Source organism: Gymnoscopelus braueri, assembly GCF_963280865.1.
Source record: "Gymnoscopelus braueri genome assembly, chromosome: 19".
NCBI classification, from domain to species: Eukaryota; Metazoa; Chordata; class Actinopteri; order Myctophiformes; family Myctophidae; genus Gymnoscopelus; species Gymnoscopelus braueri.
Window position 1 is genome coordinate 22795843 of NC_137621.1, and position 26853 is coordinate 22822695.

The following is a 26853-nucleotide window of genomic DNA, read 5'->3' on the forward strand; positions in this document are numbered from 1 at the left end:
CCTATATAATATATTTCGGCCATTTTCAAAAGATTTTTTATATATTTTGTCTCATGAAATGAGACATTCTGCACAATGAGTACTGTTACTTTTGGTGCTTTAAGTACATTTTGATGCCGATACTTTTGTACTTTTACTCAAGTACATTTTGAGTACGGGACTTCTACATGCAACAGATTATATCTACATTGTAGTATTGATACTTTTACTTAAGTAAAACATGTGAGTACTTCTTCCATCACTGGCAATCAGACTCCTGGAGCAGAGCAAGGGAGGGGGAGAGGCTCACAGTCAACAATCAGGGACAAAACGGGGGCACAGTGTACTGCACACAGACAGAGGCCGTGATCATGACACAAATAGACGGTGTCGTCTTCTCTGGGATGGGTTGTGAGTTTTTCAGGACTTTACTGAAAGATTATGGCTACACCAAAGTGGCCTCATCAGGTGTCTTCTTTGTCTTATCGTGTTTTCAAATATAATTGATTTAGTCAATAATGGAGATAATTTATTTTCACAATTTTCTTTTAATCAGTTTAAGTTCTTTCTTTCTTTCTTTCTTATCATACTGTGTTTTCAAAGAATACCCTATTGGGCCTACCTTGAATAAGGTGTATTAACTTGTATTTCAGTGTTATCCAATGAGCAAGTGTGTTCATGGCAGGTATTTTAAGTGAGCTTCAGTCCCATGTGTTTTACTTTACTTCACATATCCACTAGGGGGTGCTGGTGAAAACAAGAAAATCTATTCAATAGCACTGAGGATTTTAGTGTAATATTAATACCAGCACCACAACCCATTCAGGTCTTGATACACATATGTTAAACAGATGTGTGTTAAACAGATGAGTCAAGGAATTTAGAGCCTAGAATTCATTTCAGTTACAAAATTGATCTGGAATTTCACAACAAGCAACACTAAGATTCTTCTTCTTTTCACATTGTTTCACACAATTATTTTCCTGTTGTTTATATGGACTTAATTGGGACTTTTAATTAGGATGAATTGCACTGTTTCAGATCAATATATCTCATATGTGAAATGGAAACGTTAGATTTTTGTATGAAACATTTGCTTCCCATTAAAGTTTTCATAAATTGTATCAAGCAATGCATTTGGAAATGAGGTAAGCATACAAGCCTAATTTTAAGCTACACGTTTTGCAAATAGGCATAATAAGCTATAATAAAACGAGTCCAGACACGTCTCGTTTTACAACTTTCGTCCAACTTGGAATTCAGGTTTTGGGCTAATACAGTAGACTTATAGTCACAGAGCTGCTCATACTGTAGCTAGTGCCAGTGGTGTAAAGTAACTAAGTACATTTACTCAATTACTGTACTTAAGTTCACTTTTGAGGATTTTTTTTTACTTTACTGGAGTGTTTCCAATTTTCAATACTTTTACTTTTACTCCACTACATCTCAGAGGCAAACATTGTACTTTTTACTCCACTACAATTATTTGACAACTTTAGTTACTATAATTACTTTGTAGATTTGGATTATTATTACAAAACATGCATTAACCACTTCAGCCCTGAAAATAGGCCTATAGTACCAAAAGTAGGAAACTACTACAAGTTTTCAAATGTATAAATGTACTTTAAAAAAAAAAAATAGCAGATCTACAAGCTGGCATTGCTGCACATTGTGAGCTTTAGCTTGTAGATCGGCTATTTTCAAATGGCCAAAAATATATAGAGCTGAAGTGGTTATATATGTTTTGTAATAATAATCAAAATAACTGTAGTGGAATAAAATAAAAATATTTAAGTAAAATTATTGGAAATTGGAAATACTCCAGTAAAGTAAATGTACCTCAACATTGTACTTAAGTACTTGAGTACTTAGTTACTTTCCACCACTGCTCATCCTGCAGGCTATACACTCAGCAGGCAGCTGGTTTTGAACCTCAAACCTTTATATGTGACTAATAGTATCACGTTACTGTCGCTACTATTTACTTTCATTCGCCATTTCATGCACGACAAGATGCGGACTCAGAGCGCACGCGTTACCTCGCTCTGTGTGCTTCTCCTTCTTTTGAACTATTTGGACAAAGTGTCAACTTTCGAAGTCACGCTGCTTCACACGAACGACAATCACGCCCGGATCGAGGAGACCAGCAGAGAGTCAGGGAAGTGTCCAGAGAAGGGACCCTGCTTCGGCGGCGTCGCCAGGAGGTTCACGAAGATCACCGAAGTTCGAGAGAAGGAGAGACATGTGTTGTTACTGGATGCTGGAGACCAGTTCCAGGGAACCATCTGGTTCAATTACTACAAAGGAGAGGAGGCTGCGTATTTCATGAACAAACTGGGTTATGATGCCATGGTAAGAAAGATAAGTGCACTGTGGCTTTAAATGTCAAAGAGTTCAATAGACACTCTAAATGGTTAATTGTAGGCTACATTTAGGCCTATGCTTAATTATTTTGTTAATGCTTTTTATTACTATTTATTAGCAATCATTTTTTATTGTGGATGCAATTTCCTTCCTTCTCAGTCCAGTCAGCAGACAGCCACTATATCTCATCAATCATGGACTGGGGTACAGCTATTCTAAAGGCAGCCATTCTTTTTTATCACTTTGTAGGCTACTTATATTAGCCTACCCTGTGTTTTATTATAACTTGTTGTTTGTTGTCTCCGCCAGGCCGAAGGCATGGCCGAGACTATGTTTTGCACCCTGTCTGTCTGTCCAGTCTGTCCGTCCGTCTGCCAGCAGCTAATCTCCGGCACCGTTGGCCCGATTGCATTGAAACTGTGCACGCACACTCCCTGGATGCCAGAGCAGAACCTCTGCCCCGAATTTTTCAGATCGGCTAGTTATAGTGCCACCAGGAGGCCAATTTTTTGCAAAACTATTTTTTTTACATTACTCCTACAGATTTTGTCCAAACATCACACAAATCGGTACACAGTATCTCTATAGTCATTAAATAAAACTGGTCTGTCGGATTTTTCATATTCCATCTTGATTGGCTATAAGATTGGCTTCCACAATTTTCCGGAGTGGTCCGTTTTTAACAAAATGCCTCAAATCATGAACACAGCGTGTGATTGCAGTGAAATTTTGCACGCACATTGCCACTAGGCCAAGGAAGAAATGCTACCCTACATTTGTCACATCTGCCTTTTATAGCGCCACCAGGAGGCAGATTTTTGCAAAACATATTTCTTGATGTTACTCCTACAGATTTTGTCCAAACATCACGCAAATCGGTACACATTATCTCTGCAGTCATGTGATCAACACGGATCTGTCCAATCTATCACAATCCATCCTGATTGGCTAAGATTGGCATTTAAAGTTTGCAGGAGTGGCTTGTTTTGAACAAAATGCCTCGAATCATAAACGCAGCGTCGGATTGCCGTGAAACTTTGCTCGCACATTTCCACTAGGTCGAGGAAGACATGCCACCCTTTTCACATTGTCCTGTTCTAGCGCCACCAGGAGGCCGATTTTGCTAAACAATTTGTTTGTCCTACAGATTTTGCCCAAACATCGGTACACATTATCTCTATAGTCATGTGATCAAGACGGATCTGTCCGGTTTTTCATATTCCATCCTGATTGGCAAATTTCAAACATTGCTGGCCCACAATAACCTACCTGACCTGGCGGAGACCAGGCACTTTTTCTAGTTATTATATTGTTGGCACAGTTTGGTGGTGGAGCATGCCTACACCAACAGTTTACACATACAGTATACTTGTATATGACAAATAAATCACTGAATCCATCATACTGTTCTCTACCGGTAGCCTATGATATGCACTACATTGTATTTATAATACTTTTCCCTGTATATATTCTATATAGGCTACATACTGTATTAGGTTTATCTACATTTGTACTGTATTAGTTATTATTAAGCAAGCACCTTACGTGTAGGCCTATATAACTTATTGTTAGTTATAGGCTACCTTTTACACCACCATACAGTATATTGTACTATAATATATTTCACTGCACATACTGTAGACTACATGTATGCACATGTGACAAAGTCTTTGAATATTGTTGTCCTAAAGCACCTTTTTACATCAATTTGCCGAAACAAAGAAGCATTGATGTTTGGTAGGTCACTCAAGAATTAAGTGGAGGGGCACACAACTGAATTTGGACCACTGCCCCACACCAGTCTTTAGGCATTCTGGGATGTGTGAATGACCTAGTTTAGCAGTAGTTAGTGAGGTAATATTTACCTATTGACCTGTACATTTTTGATGTACAGAGAGGGCAGCTGTTACTACACTTTTTGTTAGTAAAATATTAAATATATCACATCTAGCATGAATTATCTTTCCAAAGATGTATTTTGAGCTGAGAAATGGTGTTAATCCCTGTCTGTTTGTTTCAACATAAAAAAGGGGAATGTGCACAAATGTTTGTTCAGATGCAAAGAACCTGCATGTGTTTGTTTACTGGACTACTACTGTTGCACTGACCACATATATAAACAGGTGTGGTGTGGTCATAGAATTGTCATCATGTATAATTTATGTCAAAAGACCATTGTTTTGTGAAATAAAACAAAGACAAAGACAAAACATGACTTGATCACTTATTTTACTCCTCAGGCATTTGGAAACCATGAATTTGACAACGGAGTGGAAGGGCTCATCAAACCCTTTCTTCAGAAGATAAACTGCACCGTGCTCAGTGCCAACATCAAAGCTGACAAGATTCTGGCCCCGGAAATCAGCCGTTACTATAAGCCATATACGGTGATCAATGTTGGCTCTGAAAAAGTGGCTGTGGTTGGATATACCACCGCAGAGACGCCAGTCTTATCCTTACCAGGTAAAATATGTATTCCGTTAAGTTATTAAACTGTCATTACACTGTGTGATGTATGAAACCCTAATGGGTATGGTGGCACTTTGTCCGATTGCATTTGCATGATTATTTGGAGTTTGTGTTAGTCTAGTAGTCAGTGGCGTAGCCAGAACGCTAGCGTAGGCTGGGCCTAGGGCAGGAGCGCGCGAATATTTGTGTTTTTTGGCGGGTTTTGGGTACTTTTTTTGCAGGTGCCTTGACTGTAGTAGGCGTACATGTAATCTTCACTCCATGTGCTCATCCAAATGTTATCCAAATATATTTGCACACACCTGTGCTCTGTGAACAGGCTAGGTATGCACTCCTCTACACTTTTGAGTGTTAATTCAACTCAATGTCAACTCATTTGGACATTCTCAGAGTTATACTGACACTCAGACCTAAGTGAATAATCTTTGGTTGTTGCCCAACTCGCTGTTTTCCAGGTAATTGTGTTTTACAGTACATATTATGCTGAAACCAAAGCATTGCACCACAGGTTACATCCATTACAATAATACATTCAAACCTTCATTCAGCAAATCTAGAAAGCGACATCGGAGACACTGCTGTCTATGAACACGATGGGTGGCTTCACTTCTCCAGATGTTTTTGTCATTAATTCTCTCACCTCACCATGATCCTTCATTAGCTCACCAGCTGCAGATCATTACCAATCAGACCCAGCCACTCCCACATTCCTTGCCATTTCACCTAGCAGTTGCAGTCCCTGTTCCGTGCCAGATTGTTTTGTGTGTTCAGCTCCATAGCCTCATTATGGTTCTGACTTTCTTGACCTTCCCGTTTAGCCCCTGCCTGTGTTCACCAGACCATGGGCTATCTGCCTATTCCTTATTGGATTGTTTGTTTACCCCATTGGATGATCAACTGGTTTGAGTTGCTTGTCTGTTGGTCTGAGTTCACAAGTAAAGCACTGTTACCAAACTTGACTGTTTGTTAACTTACCACCAAGGAGACGTTTTGAGCGCAGCATGCTCTTCCTCAGTCTCAGTCTACGTACTTTGTGAACTTTTTTCCTGAGAATATCCAGTAGCACCCTTCTCTACAGTAGCCCTATAGTGCATTACCTACCTTCAGTAATGACCATCCATCCATCATTAATATACACCCAAACATCCTCCCATTTTTATACAGCATATTAAGTCATCTGTTCTAGTCCCTCCCAACTTTATGTCAGTATGATGGTAATTTCACCTGTTTCTAAACATATTGTTTGTATTAGCTTTGTGTTTGTATGTACATTACATAGTAGTATATGCATGGGTACAGCAGTTTATATGTGTACACATGTAGGCCTACAGTACATGTCTATAGTGCCGTTCACTCCAAGCACTGCAACTATAACTATAAAGATATAGTAAAAGAATGGCAGAGTTCACACCACAACTATAACGAATACAAATGGTGAACGATATAGTTATCGTTATAGTGCTCAGTTTGAATGGCCTTTGCATGTCTGAAATTGTGTGTGTGTGTGTGTGTGTGCATGCCTGTGTGTGTGTGTGTGTGTGTGTGTGTGTGTGTGTGTGTGTGTGTGTGTGTGTGTGTGTGTGTGTGTGTGTGTGTGTGTGTGTGTGTGTGTGTGTGTGTGTGTGTGTGTGTGTGTGTGTGTGTGTGTGTGTGTGTGTGTGTGTGTGTGTGTGTGTGTGTGTGTGTGTGTGTGTGCCTGCGTGTGCATGTCTGTGTGTAGCGTCACTGGTTCAGGAGTTTGAGTGGCCGTCTGGCTTTGTGTCGAAATCAAAAACAAGCAAAACAATTGACCGCTGGAGCCTTGCATGTTACCTCTACCATTGCCATGTGAATGGGTGGCTTTGTGTCAAAATGTCCTTGAGCAAGACAATTGACCCCTGGAGCCTTGCATGTTACCTCTACCACTGCTACTGTATGTGAATGGGTGAATATGAGGCACGCTGTAAAGCGTTTTGGAGGAAGGTGTTGTATGAATGAACCATGTATTTTAAAGTTTGTGTGTGTGTACTGTACATATGTAATGTAAACTTGACCTGAGTTGACTCTGTACTTGAATCACTCTTTTCCCCCTCTACATCAAATCGCTTTGCCGAATATAGCCCATCTACTATTTTCTGCGGTTCAAGTGGTCAAACATTGTGCTTTTTATTTATACTTTGTCATTCTCTGACTCCTGTGTTTTAGGGCCCCACTTAATATTTGAAGATGAAGTTGAGGCGCTCCAGGTGCAGGTTGATAAGTTGGTGACACTGGGATACAATAAGATCATTGCACTGGGTCATGCTGGTTTTGAAGTGGATAAAGACATTGCCAAGCGAGTGAGAGGGGTTGACGTGGTCATTGGAGGACACAGCAATACTTTCCTATACACAGGTATTTTGCACTATTCTTGAGCATTTAAGAAGTTAATTAAAGCTTCAGTCTGTACCATTTCATGTACGTTGTCTCTCCCGACAGAGAGAGCTAACTGCAGCAATGTCTGAGCCACAATAAGGATGGCACATCTGGTGTCCAATCCAGTGCGGCGTCTGCTTCAAATAACTTTACTGACTGTAGTTCAATGTGTTTTTGTTGAAAAATTCATGACAACACCATATAGATCAAAAATAGATGAACAGCATCTCAGCAATTAAGACTCGCCAACTATGAATGAAAACTGGTCTTTCTCTGAAGGTACTACACCACCATCCAGTGAGGTACCAGAAGGTCCCTACCCCTTAATGGTGAAGTCTGATGATGGGAGAAATGTCCCAGTGGTTCAGGCCTATGCATTTGGCAAATACCTGGGATACCTGAAAGTCACCTTTGATGAGGCTGGAAATGTGGTTCAAGCTGTTGGAAACCCTATACTTATGGACAGCAGCATACCTCAAGGTAGACTTAAACAACAGTATCTGAATATATGAAATTGTCAAGCTGTACAAATGCTCTTCAAAAGAATCTAAGTCAAATGATGATGCTATGGGATGAGCTGTTAGTTGACTGAGTAGTAGTGAATCCATCACATAATCATTAAGTCCAAGGCTTGATTCTGCCTCGTGAGCTGTGTTTTGCATATTGTTTTGCAATGGTACTGTATGCTGTAGTGTATGTATGTATGTATGTATATAAATTCCGATTTCCACCTCGCCATTACATGCACAGGAAAGGGAGCGTCCTACACAGATATGCAAACAAAGTCCAATCAATATTCCTGTAGTTCTTTTAAAGCACCGCACATCAATACTGCAACAACACGTACCAGTTAGCTTAGTAGTCTCTCTTCCTTTGAATTTCCTCACTCTGTCTGTCTTTTTCTGTTTCTCTGTCTGCTGTCTGGAACCTGGTAGGAACAGTGTGCTCCCCTTCACTCTGTGCCCACACAAATTAAAACACCTGTGTGCCTGTGCTTCCTATATGCACACCCTGTGCATGTCAATCAAATGCCCACTACCAAGTGTCTAGAAAATAGAACTACAAATTAACGAAAATAACATGCCAACACCAAAACACACAGATAGACACACACACAGTGGCATAACGGAGGGGCAGCAAGTGATGCGGTGCGGGGGGGCCACCGGCAGGGGGGGCCCCGCCTGCGCTGATACAAATATTTTTACAGCAAAAATAAATAAAAAAGTTGATTTATATTGGTCAAATAGAACCGAATTAGACCCGAATTAGACCCGAATTTTTTTGCGTGCACGCGCGAGCGGTTGTGCACGCACATGCACGCGCGCGTATGTGGGCCTCACATGAAACTCCGGCGGGGAGGCCCCGCGATTCTGTGTTACGCCACTGCACACACACACACACACACGCACACACACACACACATATATATATGTATATGTATATTTATGTATATATATTGATATATATATATTATATATATGATATATAATGAAAGAACAGGTTAGAAATCACGCTGATCTTATAAAGTAATATCAGTTTGAATGCTATCAAATGTGATTAACCTACACTACTTGAGTTAAAAAGCATGTTTCTGATTACTAAGGATGTACGTTTTATGTAGTGATTTTTGCTCTAATTAATTTAAGCAACAACAAAAAAAAGCAAATGCCTTTTGATTGATATACCAGTAGATTAAACATTGAGATGAAATTATCAACATGTTAATTGGTTTACTAAATGTATTCTATTGTATGGTACATCACACAGAACCACAACACAACCTCATCCCAATCAAGAATTATTTTCATTTCAGGTTTTCATAAAATGTTTTTCAAATCTTCTAGATCCAGATATTCTGGCTGATATTAACAGTTGGAAGCTTAACCTGGCTCAGTACTCTTCCCAGTATGTGGGACAGACCTTGGTGTACCTCAACGGGACGTTTGAAGAATGTCGATTTCGGGAGTGTAACCTTGGAAATATGATCTGTGATGCTATGGTAAGCATGTACTGTAGAGTGACTCTCAAAGTTTATTCACTCATTAACATCCATTCATATCATTTGCATGCACGACTGAGGCAGAATAACTTAGATACAATTAATCATATCCACAGCCTGTCACCTTAAAAGTAGTTGTTATCCTACAATTTACATTTAAGACCAGAGCGACTTACAAGTACGTGATTGGAAATTTGGAATAGCAGAGTAAGCATGCACTCTGGTCAATAAACAACAAGGTAAATGTAAATAATCGCATAGGTAGAGTGCAGAGAGAACAATGTAGTGCCTCAAAGAAACCAGGATACAGGTAAACAATGAACCTAGCATCAGGTTTGGGCAACAAACATTTGTAGAATTTGTGGCGCAAAACCTGAAACGAGCCGTTATAGCACCACCATGAGGCCAATTAGAAAGATTTGGTTGGTTGGAGGTTCTTCCTTGGCCTACTGGGAGTGTGTGTGCAAGTTTCACGACAATCGGTCCAGTGGTGCTCGAGATTAACTGCTCACAGACAGACTCACAGAGAGACTGACTGACTGACTGACTGACTGACTGACTGACTGACTGACTGACTGACTGACTGACTGACTCCCTCCCTCCCTCCTGGCGACTCCCTCCCTCCTGGCGGAGATAACTAGAATCACACTCCTGGCGGAGATAACTAGAATCTAAATCTAAATAATGTGGCAAGAAGGGATAAAGGGAGATAGGAGTGCTAGGGGGAGTCTGAAGATGTGAGTCTGAAGATGTGAGTCTTCAGACAACGGTGGAAAATTGGGATAGAGTCTGCAGTTCTGACTGCAATCAGGAGTTTATTCCACAGTTTCATTCCACAGCGTTGTCCAGGGTGTTTTAGGGAAGGCTCGAACATTTATCCATGTATTATTAAGTGGAGAAACCCTAGCTTTGGATGAATTGAACATTGTTTCAACCGTAGTGCATGTTTGCGCATGTATAGTGTATATGCATAATGTGCATGTATATGTTTGCATAGCACACGTATGAGCATGTTTGGTGAAAAAATGCTTTTGTTGGACTAGGAAGGTGAAAACATGCCTTAACAAGAGACCCTTGGCCTCTGTTACAATGTCATTAAGGTAGGTCAGCTTTTCCTAGACAGTGCACAGACAGTGCTTTTGACTGGTTTCTCTTCTCGATGTCAAGTCTAGTAGATTGAACTAGTAGATACGACTGAAGCTTGATTGACCTTCTCAACAGTATATCTCACTGACTGTCTTTAATAAAGCTTCTTTACCATTCGTAGGTTTATCACAATATCAAGTACCCAGATGAAGAGCAATGGAACCATGTCAGCCTGTGTATGCTGAATAGTGGTGCCATAAGGAATGGTATCGACGAGCGCTATAAAAACGGTGTGCATGTTTGTTTCATTTTTTTTATAAAATGTATACAAATATATATTTTCACAATATAATTGTGACCAGCTAGACACGAGTAGAAATCCCATGTTAACTGTTACTCGTGTCCCTTCAATTTTCAGGTACCATAACTATGGAGGAGATTATCTCCATCCTGCCTTTTGGAGTCACCTTTGATTTGGTCCAGCTGAGTGGGTCTACGCTGAAAAAGGCGTTTGAACACTCCGTTCGCAGATATGGCCGCAATACAGGAGAATTTCTACAGATTTCAGGTATGTGATCTCTGAACCCCTATTTACACCCCCATCTAATACTGTCTCACAGTCCATAGGCTTGCAGATTGATATCGATTTTTTACCTTCTCTGAGCTATTTGGGTCTTTATGGTATTAGTCGTGCTGTTGCCCACAGGGGAGAGTAAGTAAGTAAGCAGGGCGGAGAGAGGCGTGTTGTTGGTATCGGCTGAGAACGAGGGTGCCTTTCCCCTTTTCAATGCACTAGACCACCGTTTCCTAAGCAGTGGGTCGGGACCCATCTTTGGGTCGCGGACCAATTTTTATGGGTCGCAAGTAAATATCTAATGTTTTCCATTTCTTACATAAAAAAAAAAAAAACACCCCACAACTTTTCATCAATTAAAAACAATTCCAACGTTTTTCAAAAGTATTTTATAAATACAATTAAAAAATCTAATAATTTCCATAAAAACATTTTTAAAAGGTTTAAGAAGTAGTGAAAATAGCAGATCCACAAGCTCACAACCCGACGCGAAGCAACGTGTTGTGAGCTTGTAGATCTGCTATTTTCACTAGTTTGGGTCACGGGCAAACGTCTAATTTCTCTTTTGGGTCTTGCTAAAAAGTTTGGGAACCACTGCACTCGACTCCTGGAAGATGGATTGCTGAGGTGGAGCGCAATACCTACCATCAGCTCCCAGTATTTACTTACTTACTTACTTACTTAGTTATTATATGCCTTTTTCTAATAGACCAGCGTTGGTGTTCGGCTTCTACTTTTTAAATGTTAGTAGACTTTAAACTCGGCACCTATTGTCGATGTGAGACATATAAAGAATTTTAATTATATATACATATTTACATATAAAGAAAAAAATTATAAAGCAGCTTTCAGAAGACTAGAATAGTGCTATACAAATGCAATCCAAATGCATTTCACCATTTACCACTATACACTATGAATACCCAACAATTGTTTTACTTAAAGCTGCTACAAGGAATTTTTCACTGTTTATTTACCAGTTTCAATTCTATTTTGATGTCTGTCTGACCAACGGCAGCAAATGGGACAGTCAACGAAAAGAATGGATAGTTCTATATGATTCCAAACACTAGGCCAGATCTCTTGCAAAATAGGAAATCTTTTACAGTACACAGGGGGAATGGGAGTATTTACTGGTCCCCGGGGGGAGGTAAATTACTTTTGAAGCTCAGATGAGCGCAGGGGGCGGGTGTTAGGGGTGTGCTCAGGGACACTTCGACATGTAGACTATGTAGACTGGGCGACATTCCTATTCCCGTACAGCCTCTCTACACCACTCGGCTATGGCCACAGCTATGGCCGCAAACCACCACATACCTCCTCATTTACATCTTGCACACAGATGTTTTTCAGCAACACCAAAACAGCTGTCACTCTTCTCTTCAAAACAAATGCAGTGTTTATTGCGGGAAACGCTAGTCAAGGAAAATCCCCAAATCCACTGCTTTAACGCATCAAGACCGGGAACTCATCTGTGTCATTGTAAGATTTCTTTGGCTATTAGTGCCGCGCTATGAGCTTGTAAATCTGCTATTTTTTTTTATTGTGGAAAAATTTGAGGAAATCTTTGAATCCGATCTGTGCTTCTGGGGGTCCCTGGAACAACATATTTTGAGATGGGGGGGGGGGTCCGCGGCCAAATACATATAATTTTGGGGATCCTTGACATGAAAAAAGTTTGAGAACCACTGATATATAGCAACATACGTTTAAAAAAAAATGTATTCCCGGTCTTTATGGGTTAAAGGGTAAATCAACAGTAACAGGGCAGTAAACTGCTACTGCATTCATGCACTGCACTCTGGGTTGAAGCTTTTCAGTGTGTTGCACTTCTGGCCACAGCCCAGGCATTGATGTCAAAGATTAATCAGTAACACCTGCTGTTTGGGGTGTGGCTAGAAGTGCAACATGCTTATCTCAACCCATTTGCTAGTCTTGTACTGTATGTACATGTTTAAATGATTACCTTTGGGTTGTGTAACATTTTCTTAGTTATAAACAGGCCTTGCAATTATTCAGAATGAAACCATGAACTGCTATGGACTCTATCGGTTCCTAGCTGTTGTAGAAATGCTTACCACGCTTTCCATATGAAAATGTCCCCAACACATTGTTTTTTCTACACCTAGGAATTCAGGTGATGTTTGACCTCTCCAGGCCTTCTGGTCAGCGTCTGGTGGCCATGTCTCTGCTTTGTACTGAGTGTCGTGTTCCCCGCTACGAACCTTTAGACCTGGAGAAGAACTATAAGCTGGTTATGCCTTCCTACATAGCAGATGGAGGGGATGGCTTTACCATGATCAAGCAAGAGAAACTGAAGCATGATACAGGTGAGAAAGAGGCGTGTTCGGTAATCATGTGAGGTGAAAAAAAATCATTTTTCTTATTGGGCTTTTAATCAAAGACAATTCTTAAGTATGTCTGTGAATGTACACTTTTATCTGGTTGTAACATAACGCAAAAACAAGCCATTTAACAGCAAATAGGTGGAGGAAAAGGCATGCAATGGATTGTGTCCATACTGTATAGGTCAGTTGATATCGGTGAAAGCCAGGATACGGCAGTGCAGATGCTGATTTTACTTTTGTACTGTGTCTGGCTGTGGTCTTTCTCCCTATAGGCAGCAATAACAAGGCATCTTCTCAACATTTAAAGACTCTAATAAATACTCTTGAGTATCCCTGTCTGGCAGACACAAATAGTTTGCAACAACACTTCAGATTCAAGTTGTCCCATTTCCGTCTTCCTTGATTCATTGTTCCAATCCATGTCAAATTTGTGTTGCACATTACAGCATGGAGTCCAATATTACTCAGTTTAACACTGATACCCCTATTTTGGGCATGTCAATATAGCTAAAATGTTCAAGAATTTCAGAAAAGCTAAAATATCCGATCTACAAGCTCACAATACGTTGTAATATATTAATATTCAGACAATAAATTGGATTTTGTTTCTGTTTCTAATACTCAACTATGCGTGGATCCATTGTCTAAATAAACAACACATTTTGGGAAAGCCTTCATTCACTAAACTAGTTATTTTTCATGCTGCCAAGTACAGATGCCAAGAGTATACAACCCAGATGGAAGATAAAATCCTTTCTGTTTCTGTCAGTTCTTCTATTAGCCAGGGTTCGATTTGCTGGAGGGGATGGGGGTCATTCCCCTGGTCATTTATTTTTTTATCACCTCACCTGTGGAGATGTGTTTTATCCCTGATTCTGTTCAGACTGAATTAAATATACATGCATTTCCTTTTGGGATATAGTCTGTATGATATGTTTGATAATATCACAATGTAACAATTTAATTAATAATGTATATTAACAACATTCCTGGCATCCCTTTTCGGGGGGAATTGTATAAATGAGTAAAGATTTGTCATCTTGTCATACAAAGTATAGCTTTACTGGTTAAGAAAATGTCTCTCCACCCTGCCCCCCCCCTTCTTTTTTTTTACAAATCAAAGCCTATTCATTTAGTTTTCATTCTAGCACAAGACATGGTCTTTTCTTTTCTTTTTCCAAGGTCTTTTTATTGGTATAAGGCAGGGTCTTTGTTAAAGAAACTGACTCCAAAAATAGACTGTAGGGTTTTATTGTTTAGCACAGAATAAAACTATTGTTCTATTGTGTTTTGGTATTGTATGTTGTAGTGATTGAAATATGGTGATGTGCGTCTTATGTGACTCATATGAGAAAAAAACTTAAACTGTATCCCTGAAAAAGTTATTTAATGTTAATAACACCTCTGCGTGATCCGAACGTTGCTGGTCTTCAGACGGTGTGATTTAGAAAGCAAGGCAATAAATCAAGTAACCAAATGATTCCCCCTCTCTCCCTCTCTCCAGGTGACATGGACATTGCTGTTTTATCCAAATACATCTCAGAGCGCAAACGCGTGTACCCTGCTGTTGAAGGTCGAATCAAGTTCAGGAATTCAGCTGTACGTGAGCGGACTAGCATTCTTGCCTTGTTGCTACTGGTCCTGTGTCTGGCCATTACCCTCTGATTGTGACTGTATATTGAAATAAATAGCAGAACCTAACAAAGGACATGTGAGGCTACACAGGCTAAACAGGCTCTGGGACATTGCCTTTTCTTCCTGTTTTAACCACACACAGACAATCTCACATACCATCACAATTACGTTGGTAACATTAGCTTGTGGGCACATGAAGCACTGAAGGAAGGACCTACTTGTTTCCACATTTCAGACATCAATTAGACTGGTAAAACTGACTAAGTACAACCGAGAATGTGGAACACATCTTGTTTAGTATAGCTGCTCTGAAATTAGTTAATAAACAGCAACAGATGCTATTTGTAAAGACAGAAATTCCGGAGGAAGCTGAGACTTGTGTTTTACTTTTACTAAGCTAGAGCTGTTGTTACGGTGTGGTGCCGAAGGGGCCAGCCACCTAGCACAGTGTTTCTCTGTGTCTCTCGGTATCTATAGTATTTATCTCCCCACAAAAGTAGACCAATTACAGTGATCACACTGATCAGCTGATGCTGCTATATGCTCACTCAGAGATGGACAGTATTTTGAAAATGTTTGTATTTGAAATACTATTTTGTAATTTGTATCAAGATGCTTTCATATCTTGTATTGTCTGTATTTTAAATACATATTTTTTACCCACATTTGTCATTTGTACCTATATGTATTTCCGCCCATCTCTGCACTCACCTCACGCTGCTACGTGTTTAAACTACAGCAAATCACAAGACCAAGCTCCATAGCTCATGATAATTAGCACACAACGCTCACGTTAGTCCGTTAGCACATCATTGATGCTTCGTTCACTATCTACATGCCAAGTAACTTGCTATCCATAGCTGCCGATTGCACAGGGACACCATGCCATAATTAGACTGTGTCTTGCTTTTACAATGATGTTGTCATGAATTATATAATGTTTTTTTGTTTTGTTGATTGCAGTGTTAACTCATACATACTAGGAGGGCAGGAGGGAAAAATGAATGGTTTACAATACGTTGTCAGTCTGTCTTAAACTTAAAGGTTTATTTATCATATAACCCAAATCATGTAGCACAGCACATTTAATGCACCAAAAAGAAGTGAATAATGTAATAATAACTATTACAATAATGAATCTAAAAGCTAATATCATCTGGTGATTATGTGATCATTGCAAGTGGCCTGCTAAAGAGCAAAGATGTCAGATGTTCCAGAGGAAATTACACTCATTGAATGACTGCTGAAAGAAGGAACTAGATAAATAAAGGAAAAATAAGAAAATAGATATATATTATTTCTCTTATTTTCTTATTTACTTTTGTTTATTCCCTCATTATGTAATCTATATCAGTGGTTCTCAACCTTTTCATTCAGTGTCCCCCAAAAATAATCATATTTGAACTGTGGACCCCCATCCTGACAAGCACTTGGTATTGTAGGCATTACATTTAGTTTGACACGGTTCCACAGATGAATATTGAGAAAATAGCAGATCTACAAGCAAGCGAGGCGTTGTGAACTTGTAAATCGGCTATTTTCAAAAAAATTGCCTCTGTCTTATATTATTTGAGGTATTAAAAAGGTCTTAAAAGTCCTCAAATTGTCACTTCACTGTCATCTGGGGACCCCCAAATCATGTGGGGACCCCCCTGAGGGTCCTGACCCACAGGCTGCCAACCACTGATCTTCTATATGATCATGAGAGGTCTTTCAAATTATCTATCGATATGTATGTCAAGATGTCACCTTACTCCCATTGGTCAATGTATTTTAGAGCTCACAGATCGATTACTTCTCCACACTGGATGCACACTTATTACAGTGGTTGACTACACTGATTGCTACTATACTTTATTACATGGCCTGGTTGAATACACTCCGCACCATGGGCGACCGGGCATTCTGCTCCACTGAGGGAATGCCCTCCCCGACCATTTGAGAGCCCCACAACCCACCGATGCTTTATCGGTAAAAATTACTCCAAACTTTTTAACAAAGCTTTTGCTTAGTCTTTTTTTTCCCTAGGTCTTTTACTCTATGCCTTAATTCTACTTTTTACCCCAAGAAGGGTCAAATGTTGTTGCAGAATGTTTTTTGTTTCTGCCTTGCCTTTGTTTTTTTATGCCATTGTTTTTAAACCCTGTAGCACAAAAATGTAAAGTGCGTTATAAATAAAACATATTATTATTATTATTACTTGATTTTGTTTGGACAAATGGCATTCAGCGGTCTGTTATTTCTTGATAGGAGACCTGCTTTGAAGAACAGACCGTTGATGTGGAAACAATGATCACTATCAGTCCGCAGTGCTTGGTATTTGCTATGGGCGGCCAAGTAAACAATGTAATTATAACAGCTAAACAGTACACTAAAGAATGTTTTTTAAAACATTTGAGGCAAGAAACAGGCAATGCAGTAACAGAATGTTGATTCATATTTGATCAGCACTTCGTACCGGAGTTTTGCGAGCTGGCTGTGCTGCACTGGACGGACCTCATTGTCATTATCAAATGGACTATTTTCTTTACTGTACGGAATGAAATCCTTATTAAATCAATAAAAGCTGGACAGTTTGAACAAATTATGTAGCCCTTTATTTCCTGTACTTCCGGTTACACTTTGGCAGAAGTTATTTTCCAGGCTTTATCTTCCTGAGAGATGGAGATAAAATGAGGAATGAGGTTAAATAAAAAAAATATACTAACAGTGCCTAACCTGAACTTCAATCCTTCGAAGGGTGTAGATTGCAGAGGTTCTGGTGGCTGATAACCTTGACCCCGGTTGTATCTCCATCTCACAAGAAGATCAATCCTGTAAAATAAAGTTCTACTGCCGAAGATGTCTAAATGGACATGCTGTCCAGCCTTAAGCATGGGTTTGGTGTGATTAAGTTTAGCAAGTATTATGCCGAGCCACATTGTAGCATTTTGTTTAGCCTACAAATTCCGTCCAATGGCTGAATATCAACTCTCTGTTATTGTTGTTTTTTTCAGGTTTGGTCCACCATACCAGTGGTAACTTTAGAGGAAAAAAGTACAAACAATACTTTGTTAAAAGATATGATTTCTTTAATATAAATTATATAAATATTTATTAACTTATATGCATAAATGAGGATATGCACATTTTATATATTATTTGGCATCTAAAAAAGTTGTAACATAAATTAAAAAGTAACAATATGAACAAAATGAATCTATTCCACATTATCTCCTCAAGTGAAACATGTTACAAGTAGGGCTGTCCAACGATAAAAAAGCCAATTAATCACATGAATTGCTGTGATTAATTGTGATTAATCACATTTTAATCATATTTTCTCAATCACAGTTAAAATCAAGGATATTTAAAATTCGACCAAACGACCACCAAATTAATGAGGAATCCACACAAAAGAGGTATTATCAAATGAAATCTTATTGTTTAATGGAACAAATATAATTCATAACAGATTCTGAGTTAAAGACAAAAGACTGTTTTGGTTTCTTCTTCTCCAAACAGTCTTTCATCTTCAGACTCAACTCTAATCTGCTCAGTCCGTTTGACAGTCAAATGTCTGTTTCAGACTTTAAAACAAACAGTACATTTTAAATAAACTGTGAAGCAAAAGAGAAGATGATATATGTGTTTAAACGTCTTTATCTAGTTATGTAACGGTGAACAAAATATAATTTTGAAAAATATTAAACTGTCCCAAGGTCGTCGCCTTGTCTCATTTCCTAAGCAGCGATCACTGTCAAGTCACACTGCCAAAACAAATAACACCTCCAGTCATACACTTCAAAATAAACCCCACACAGACATTGTTGACAACGTGTTAAACATTTTGAATTAATGGCATGCATTAACCCATTTACTGTTGACAGCTCAAGTTACATTACAAACAATACAAAATAGACCTTCTTAATTAGTGTTTTACCTTAACAACACCACTCTTTCAGGGCCACAAAAAAAGCAGCATTAGCTTTTGCAGTAAAAGGATCAGAGGAGTGCTACCAACAAAATGTATTGCACATAATGCAGCAGAATAAGTTATAAAGAAAGCTTTTCCTCTGCTCTTGACGCAGACTACTATCCTGTTCAGAAAGGATACAATATGATTGTACGCCAACATGTCAAGTTGTAGTAACAAGGGAAAGGCTCCAGTTCAGTGTTTTTGTTTTGTTTTGTCTTGCATTAATCACAGTGAAGGCCTGAAACGGTTCCCTTTTACATCCACGGAGCCATCATAGACGTCTCCTTCTGTACCTGCTGAGGAAACAGACAAGAGAAGAATTACAAGAACAGATGGCCATGGGTGAAGACAGGCAGATGTGTTGCTGTTCGTCTTTTCCATTGTCACATCTGGCTTTTGAAACTTTGTCATAGCTTGGATTTATAGTGACATGCTGCATTGGAGTGCTGCTCCAAATCACTCCCACAGTTGGCAGAGGCTTAACATGCTGGAAGCAAACTGTCATTTCCTTAAATGGAGTCACAGAACCTTCTTTCCATATGGCTTTGGGGTACACAGCTAAATTTAACTCTGGAAAGAGTGCTAAATTGGACCCTGGCCATTTATATGTTCTCATGTCAGTATTTTAAGGATTTTATCCTCAAGAGAAAAATTATGATCATTAGATTGGTCAACTTATTTCCTTCAAAATGTGTAGACTATGAGTTAATTTGTCTATGTTTTAGCTGTAGTTACATTTTAGTAGAATGAACTGTCATGTTTAAATAAATAATGCACGCCGACTTATTTTGTGTGCCTATAACATGCGGATAAAACACAAACATAATCATATCAGAGATAAGATTATGTTTGGCTTTAGAAAATACTTATGGTAGGAATAAATATATATCTAAAGTTCAGCTGCCCAGGTCCAGTATCTGTTTACCTTGTTTAATTCTGGAAAAAGTTCAAGAATGGCGATGTCCAACAGCACATACGTCAGCTGAAGAAAAACACAAAGGGAAAAACATGAAAAGCAGTCTAATAGTTTTAAATTAAATGATATTAATGTATGTGTGGCTCTACCAGGATATTTCACAACTTAAAAGTTCCTATATGACATGCTGTTTTTGGAAAATAATATCATTTTTTAGGTCCTTCCAATGTGTTTAAAAACATTTTAACTTACAAAAGCACTCAATAAATCATGGTAGGTTTTTTTCTCTGTGTGTTTCATAGGACCTTTAAGAAAATATATTTTGAGTTATAGGGAAGTTGATGTTGCTGTCCAGGTAGCCTCGATCTCCAGGCTTTTATTTTTTAGTTTTGCTAAAAAATAAAAGCCTGGACCAGCGAGTCGGTGTTCCGGGCATAGGAAGTGTTTCATTTCCCCAACCAACCAGAGTGCAGTGGGCGTCGCTCCAAATGTTGTGTTGACGGGGCGGGGGCTGACGGACAGATCGGTGAACCAATGGGATCACACGCATTCTCTCTCCGGAGATGTTAAACCCGCCCCTCTATGCCAGATATGAGCCACACTAGGGCAGTCTACTATTTGTAGTGTCATTGGTTTTCACATTTTCAAGTCAAGGACCCCCAAATTAAGATGTAGTTGGCTGCGGACCCCCATCTGAATATATTTTGTGCCAGGGACCCCCATACAAGATTTGTGTTGTTAAAATGTTAAATGTAGCATCAAACCTGATTTTGATGCTATATTAAATAATTTTGCTGACCCCTCAAGAACCCCTGGGGGTCCCTGGACCTCACTTTGAGAACCATTATGTTAGAGAGCCTTCAGGGCAATCCTGAAAATCTTTACCCAAGCCTGTCAAACAAGCAGACCAGTGATAAGAAACAGACATGCTGTGGTATGTGATATGCAGGGATTTACAAAATATGAACCACGTACCAGTACTGAAAGTGTGTGTGTGTGTGTGTGTGTGTGTGTGTGTGTGTGTTCGTGGTGGATATGAAATCTGTCTTCGAATTTCTTAGCTGTGTCAGTTTGAACTGTAAATAAATAAAAAAAAGCTTTTTTTTATTACACAATACTTTAAAAAAAATGTTTTAATCTCACCCCTGACCATTACACTAAAACTAACACTAAACCCAATAAAGATGTAACTAAGCCTTTTCATAAAATACAAAATCTCCTAAATTTGCAAACCCACCTTAAACAATTGAATACATAAATCAAATAAAAATAAATACAAATGAAAAATACGAAACTATAATAACCTTGGTGTGTGTGTGTGTGTGTGTGTGTGTGTGTGTGTGTGTGTGCGTGCGTGCGTGCGTGCGTGCGTGCGTGCGTGCGTGTGTGTTCATGCGTGCGTGCGTGCGTGTGCGTGCGTGTGTGCAATGTGCATGCGTGTGTGTATCAGGGTACCTGTTTGTTAAGAACTGGCTGTTGCAGTCCATCAAAAAGCAAGCGCACTCCTTCATACTTGGCCTCTTCTCCTATACACTTTCCTAAGAAATCTGCGGAAAAGCAAATGATGTATTAGAGCCTGACGGATTTAATTAAACCCTCAAGCATGTAAATAGTTTGACATGTGTTTTATTCGAGAATGTTAAGATGCTTTCCAACACAAATTATTTTTAATTGTGGAGTGTAGCTCCACCAAGAGCATGTTTGCAGGGGAAAACAGATTTAATTGGCTTTTTTTTTTTAAAGCTTCCATTGACCGTTCTACATTAAATTAATTGGATTGGATGGAAAATATGCTCCATATGTATCTGCAGAGGTGCTGCATGAGCACAGCTAATAGCAACACCTGCAGTAGGCTATACATGGATGAATGCGGATAAACAGGTGGATCATATTTATTCTCTCTCTCTCTCTCTCTCTCTCTCTCTCTACTTAGACTATCAATGAAGGCAGAAAAGCCAAAAAAAAACAAATTTAAGAAATGGAAAGAATACCTGGAAGATATCTCATCATCTCCTCAAATGTCTTTTTCGCCCTCTTCTGTGTGTCTGCGGTTGACCTTGGTTGACTGCTCTCACAGAACACAGCATCTGGTTGAGCAAAGAATACATAACCTCATTTCACATCATGTCAAAACCATTCCTCGTGTTGATGTCATACAATTGGGAACGATCAGATTTCCCTATAGAGGGTATGGGCTGGTCCACATCATTAAAGCTGCAATCCGCAACTTATTTGAGTGAATAAAACATTATTTTAATCAATCTGTATGGTAGAGTGTGTTAATACAATATATTAACTAGCACATCTATGCCCTACCCTGGTGTCAGATAGGACACCTTACTGGTTGACAACTAGCACTGCCTGAAGCTCATAGCGCAAAATCTCCCCTGACCAAGCAGGGATGGCTTATAGGCACATGTACAGATTTGGTCTCTCATGCAGGAGACCGGGGTTCAAATGCTGGGTAGGACATAGAAGTTATGGTTTGCAACTTTAATGGTTAAAAAAAAACAGACTTTTCCCAGCTTTTGGAAGCATTCCACTCCGCCGCACATAAAGAGCACATTTTAGAAGGCTGGTGGTTCGGGAAAAAGAATATGATTCCCTTATATAATTCTAATCAATGTATCAATCAAAATATTCAGACAGAAATATTCCCTTTTTACTTATACTTTCACAGACAGTGTCTTCCCTTATTGTATTGTAACTAAGTGTTTTGTGGTGTGCACTAGTGTAACAGTAGAGTGGAAAAAGACATAGACATCTGATCCTCTCTGAGGGTCAGGACAGGGTCCAGGATACGGTCCAGACCTGGTTTTACACCAACAGCACACTGGACAACCCAGATACTTTTCTTACAACCTACACCGTAAAATCCTCAGTGTTAATTTAAAGGGTATATAGATCAAATATATATGAACATGAATAATAAAAGAAAATAGTACAGTACATCCACAGAGCTTTTAAAAAGGTATGGAATAAAAATATTGCTTTTCCAAAAACAAAATATTATGATTGTGAAATAATCATCTAATAATTTTGTCAGTCGAGCAACACTTGTTTTGTTAACCAATGTAAGCCGTAAGCTGGCTGCCTCCATTATCCATTTGTTCTCATTGGATAATCTTTTTGTCCTCCCCCTAAATATTGTCTTGGTAGGCACCCTTCACGTTACTACTGTATGTAGCAAACTATCAACAGAGGTGTTTTAAAAGTGTGACATCTTGTGGCTGAATGTTGTCTATTTCCCCTTTAACTCTGAGTGTGTACAAATGTACGGTAAGTCCTTTGGCAGAAATATGACACCAAAACATTTCAGCATTGTTATCATCAGAGCGCAGAGTATCATGTGGAAATCTTCTGCTACTGCAACTGCACCTCGGAGGAGGGTGATGAGCGAGACGAGGCGGTTCTCCTGGACCACTCGTCCCAGTTTGTACTGGAGATAGTAGTCTGTGTACGCCTCCAACGTGTTCTTCAAAAGGATCCTCCCGCCCATCAGCAGGTGGTGCAGCCAATCAGGGATGTGGAACACAACACGACCTGCCAATCACAGAGAGGCAGGGGAAAGCACAAGTGAACAGACAGATCAGAAAGAGGCAAATGGAAGAGAAACAAAGATGGGAGCGTGGGTGGTAGTCAGTGATCAAAGGACTACATTTGCCATATCTAGGGCGTTGACACTGATGTGTCATAATGATTATTTGAATCTTATTTGATGAAGCAAATGAACATAGTTCCAGTACAGAGAATGAAACTGATGTGCTACACAGAGAGAATAGCTAATGTAAATTTTCAACTATTTACATATATAATGTAATTAAAATATTCATCTTTCATTTTCATAAAACCACCACATGTACACTATCGACATAAAATACACAATAACAATAAAATACTGTTCAAATATGTATTGCACATGATCACAACACATTCTTTATTTAAGCCCAACACTTATCCTATGCAAAACATTTTATCAGGAATTAATTCCATTTCTATTGGTAATGTGTTCCAAAGTTTACAGCCCTTTATGGAGAAAGCTGATTGTCCATATGGAGTTCTAAAATGTGGTATTTTACATACATTACTTCTATATGTGGAAAGAGGCTCAGGGGACTAGACTGATTCAAACCAGGACCCCACTTACCGACATACATGAAGTAGTCATACACCCCCTCCACCGTGATCATTTCCATGAAGTAGTTCTGATTGTGTCTCTTCTCAGCCATCTCTGACCGGTTGGCATTGTTTTTGAAGAGCTCATTGAACAACTGACAGAGAGGGAAAAACCATTCACATGTGTAAACCACAATTTATCGTACCACAGCGTCGCGGCCCGAAAATAGTCGTGAGCTTATAGATCGGCAATTTTTGGTCCACAGCGCCGTCACACAGTACAACGGAGTATAAATTACGGTAGGCAATATGACAAGTACAGAATCTTTCAGGTATTTATTTAACACAGAGGTTCTCAACCTTTTCAGGCCGTGACCCACCAAAATAATCATATTTGAACTGGGGACCCCCCCCCGGCCTGACTGGAATTGTAGGCATTACATTTAGTTTGACTCGCTTCCACAGATAAATATTGTGAAAATAGCCGATCTACAAGCTCACAACGCCTCGCAACGCTATTTCAGCTAATAAAAAAATTATTGCCTCTTTCTTATTATTTGACAATTTGGCCAGTTTTTACAGTATAGTTTGTTGATTACTTTTGATGCAGTAATGGTCTTTTTCATTTCGTTTCATTTCTTTTCTTTCTTTTAAAGTATTAAACATTTCTTAAAAGTCCTTAAATTGTCACTTTACTGTCATACCCACCAAAAAATGTGGGGACCCCCCTGGGGGTCCTGACCAACAGGTTGAGAACCACTGATTTAACATATAGCAAGGCTTTTCTCCAGCATGATTACCAACCTTTTTGTCGTTTTCTGAGGTGGGGCTTAGGATGGTGAGTTCAGGGCGGTTGGGTTTGGGTTTGGGGGATTCGCAGGAATTGAAGAAGGACTGGATAAAAGGCTCCAGATGCTGTCCTTTCTAGGAGGGCAGAATATCAGTTTAAGTTCAAGACGCCTGAATATCCACTACCTATGTGTTTTACAGTCGTAGACAAACAATACTGAACTGACAGGTTGTATGTGAGAGGGAAAGCGCTGTGTGGAGAGATTAGATAGTAAATAAAGCTGAGAATATCCCACTGACCCCTGCGCTCGCCCACCCACAAACACAAACACACGCACACGCACACGCACACGCACACGCACACGCACCAAGAATGCATTACTCACCTCTTTTATCAGTTTGCTCGTACCAGACTTAATGATTTTCCCTGTGAAACAAAGTTCATCAGACTGGTGAATGATCTGTCGGTCAGTTTAGGCCTTCAACTGAGATTGAAAGATTTCAACAGTCCTTTTTTTCCATGTTAGCTCTAGTCCAACAATTACAAAACATGAAAAAATAATTGGGCATATGGCAAGTTTGTGTCAGTCTTTGGACTGGCTTTTGTGCACCATTAACCACTTTCAACCTGGACCCTTATTTTTGGCATGTCATCACATCACAGACAGAAATGGTCAAAAATTGTGAAAATAGACGATCTAAAAGATCACAATGTGTCACACTGCGGCACGTTGTGATCTTCTAGATCAGCTATTTCCACTATTCGTCGTATGACAAAGTATATAGGGCTTAAGTGATTAAGTCGAGGTTAATTACAAAACAAGCAGTGTTTCTCAGACACAAACCCAAGGTCCCATTGGGCCAAACTTTAGGCCAACCTTTTCCTGGCCCACATCGCTGCATTAGGCAAAAATAACATACCGAAGTTGACATCAGGTAACATCTTGTCCAGGAACTGAGATTCCATACTATGAGGGGACAGGAAGTCAGCCAGCAGCTGGCTGTTGCTCAACTCGGGATGCTGCAGAAGTTTCTGCAAAAACACACACAATGTTTTGTATTGCTTGTTTGCTGGGGTATGTACATTACAGCTGCTTTGATGTTTTCATAAGCACAGGAAACAACACATGTATTCTCAGAAATAGAATAAATAAATATATTATAAAGAAATGATGAGTACAATTTAAATACAGATGGAACGAATTATATGTATGGCAATTGTCACAAGCTGAAAAATGTCTGAAAAGAAGAGGAAACGTTAGACCCAAGTTCAAATAGTTATATGTTTGTTGGGAAATTGGCACCGATTCATTTTAAAATCAGATAGGCTCATACAGTATATTTATATTAGGGTCACCACCTTCATTTTCTTCTTAGCGAGACAATACACAATTCACCGTTTTAAATTACTTTCACTTCCCTGCACAGTAGATGCACATGGAAAATGGCTTCTTCTCTGAATTCTTGTACGTTTACAGACACATTGATCTATTCTATGTGCAACATTCCTGTCAGATCCAATGAACTGGCAACGGAGTGTAGTAGACTCAAGATCTCTACCTGCAAGTACTCCTGGAACTCCTCCCGTTTGGATGTAAGGAACTCGTAGTTTTTCGGCCCAATGATTCTCTTGGACGGCAACTGCGCATCTGGGAAAGACCCTATGAAGGGTGTAACAATTTACAAAGAAGACTGTCTGAAAAGAACACGCTTCCTTTCCACCAGCAACAATGCTTTTATCCCAATGCCAATATCAGACTGTCCCTATAGACATACTGTAGAAGTTCACTGCAAGTTACTGGACTGTTACGGTCATATGGGAATAATGTATGAGTTCTGGAAAAGTGCTTTTTCTCTGTTTCTTCCTTCCTTACTGTACATCTCTGTAGAGTAATGAAATTCATGGGAAGTGCATACGTGACCATACAATGTACAACATGCTTAAGATATATTTGGCAACTACCTACCATGGAACTCTGTGAGCTTGGATTCAAGGACATAGAACTCCAGGTATCTTCTGTACACAGACCAGTTCTCAGTCTCATGCCCAACTGCACACAAACACAGAGCAGACACATCAGAAGAGGTTCTATAGGGCATTGGTTCTCAAAGTGTGGTCCGGGGACCCCCAGGGGTCCTTGGTGGGGTTCCAGGGGGTCCCCAGCAAAATGTGTTACTATTGTTAGGTGGGAGCATCAGAATAATTAAGCCTTTTATACTTTG

General features: G+C 39.4%; 2 protein-coding genes across 4 annotated transcripts in view; one reads left to right on the top strand and one right to left on the bottom strand.

Moving 5' to 3' along the window:
• The first annotated feature begins 1887 nt into the window (after positions 1-1887).
• On the top strand, positions 1888-16819 carry LOC308075134 (snake venom 5'-nucleotidase-like). The gene is made up of 9 exons (XM_080414780.1): positions 1888-2334; positions 4587-4809; positions 7000-7188; positions 7489-7689; positions 9054-9208; positions 10476-10584; positions 10713-10862; positions 12998-13198; positions 14721-16819. The coding sequence occupies exons 1-9, from the start codon at positions 1984-1986 to the stop codon at positions 14879-14881; spliced, it is 1740 nt and encodes a 579-aa protein (XP_080270906.1). The 5' UTR covers positions 1888-1983; the 3' UTR covers positions 14882-16819.
• A 1181-nt stretch (positions 16820-18000) lies between these two features.
• LOC308073964 (sorting nexin-14-like) overlaps positions 18001-26853 on the bottom strand; it is a 32644-nt gene continuing 23791 nt past the window's right edge. For 2 of the 3 annotated variants that reach the window (XM_080413266.1, XM_080413264.1), the window contains 11 exons: positions 26598-26681; positions 26191-26291; positions 25552-25663; positions 25017-25057; positions 24646-24765; positions 23873-23996; positions 23104-23268; positions 21717-21812; positions 21181-21272; positions 19735-19791; positions 18001-19105 (listed from right to left, as the gene is read on the bottom strand). In XM_080413266.1, the coding sequence (XP_080269392.1) occupies positions 19064-19105; positions 19735-19791; positions 21181-21272; positions 21717-21812; positions 23104-23268; positions 23873-23996; positions 24646-24765; positions 25017-25057; positions 25552-25663; positions 26191-26291; positions 26598-26681 (1034 nt within the window). In that variant the 3' untranslated portion in view covers positions 18001-19063. The remainder of the gene's footprint in view (positions 19106-19734; positions 19792-21180; positions 21273-21716; positions 21813-23103; positions 23269-23872; positions 23997-24645; positions 24766-25016; positions 25058-25551; positions 25664-26190; positions 26292-26597; positions 26682-26853) is intronic. The other variant, XM_080413265.1, reaches the window with a different exon arrangement.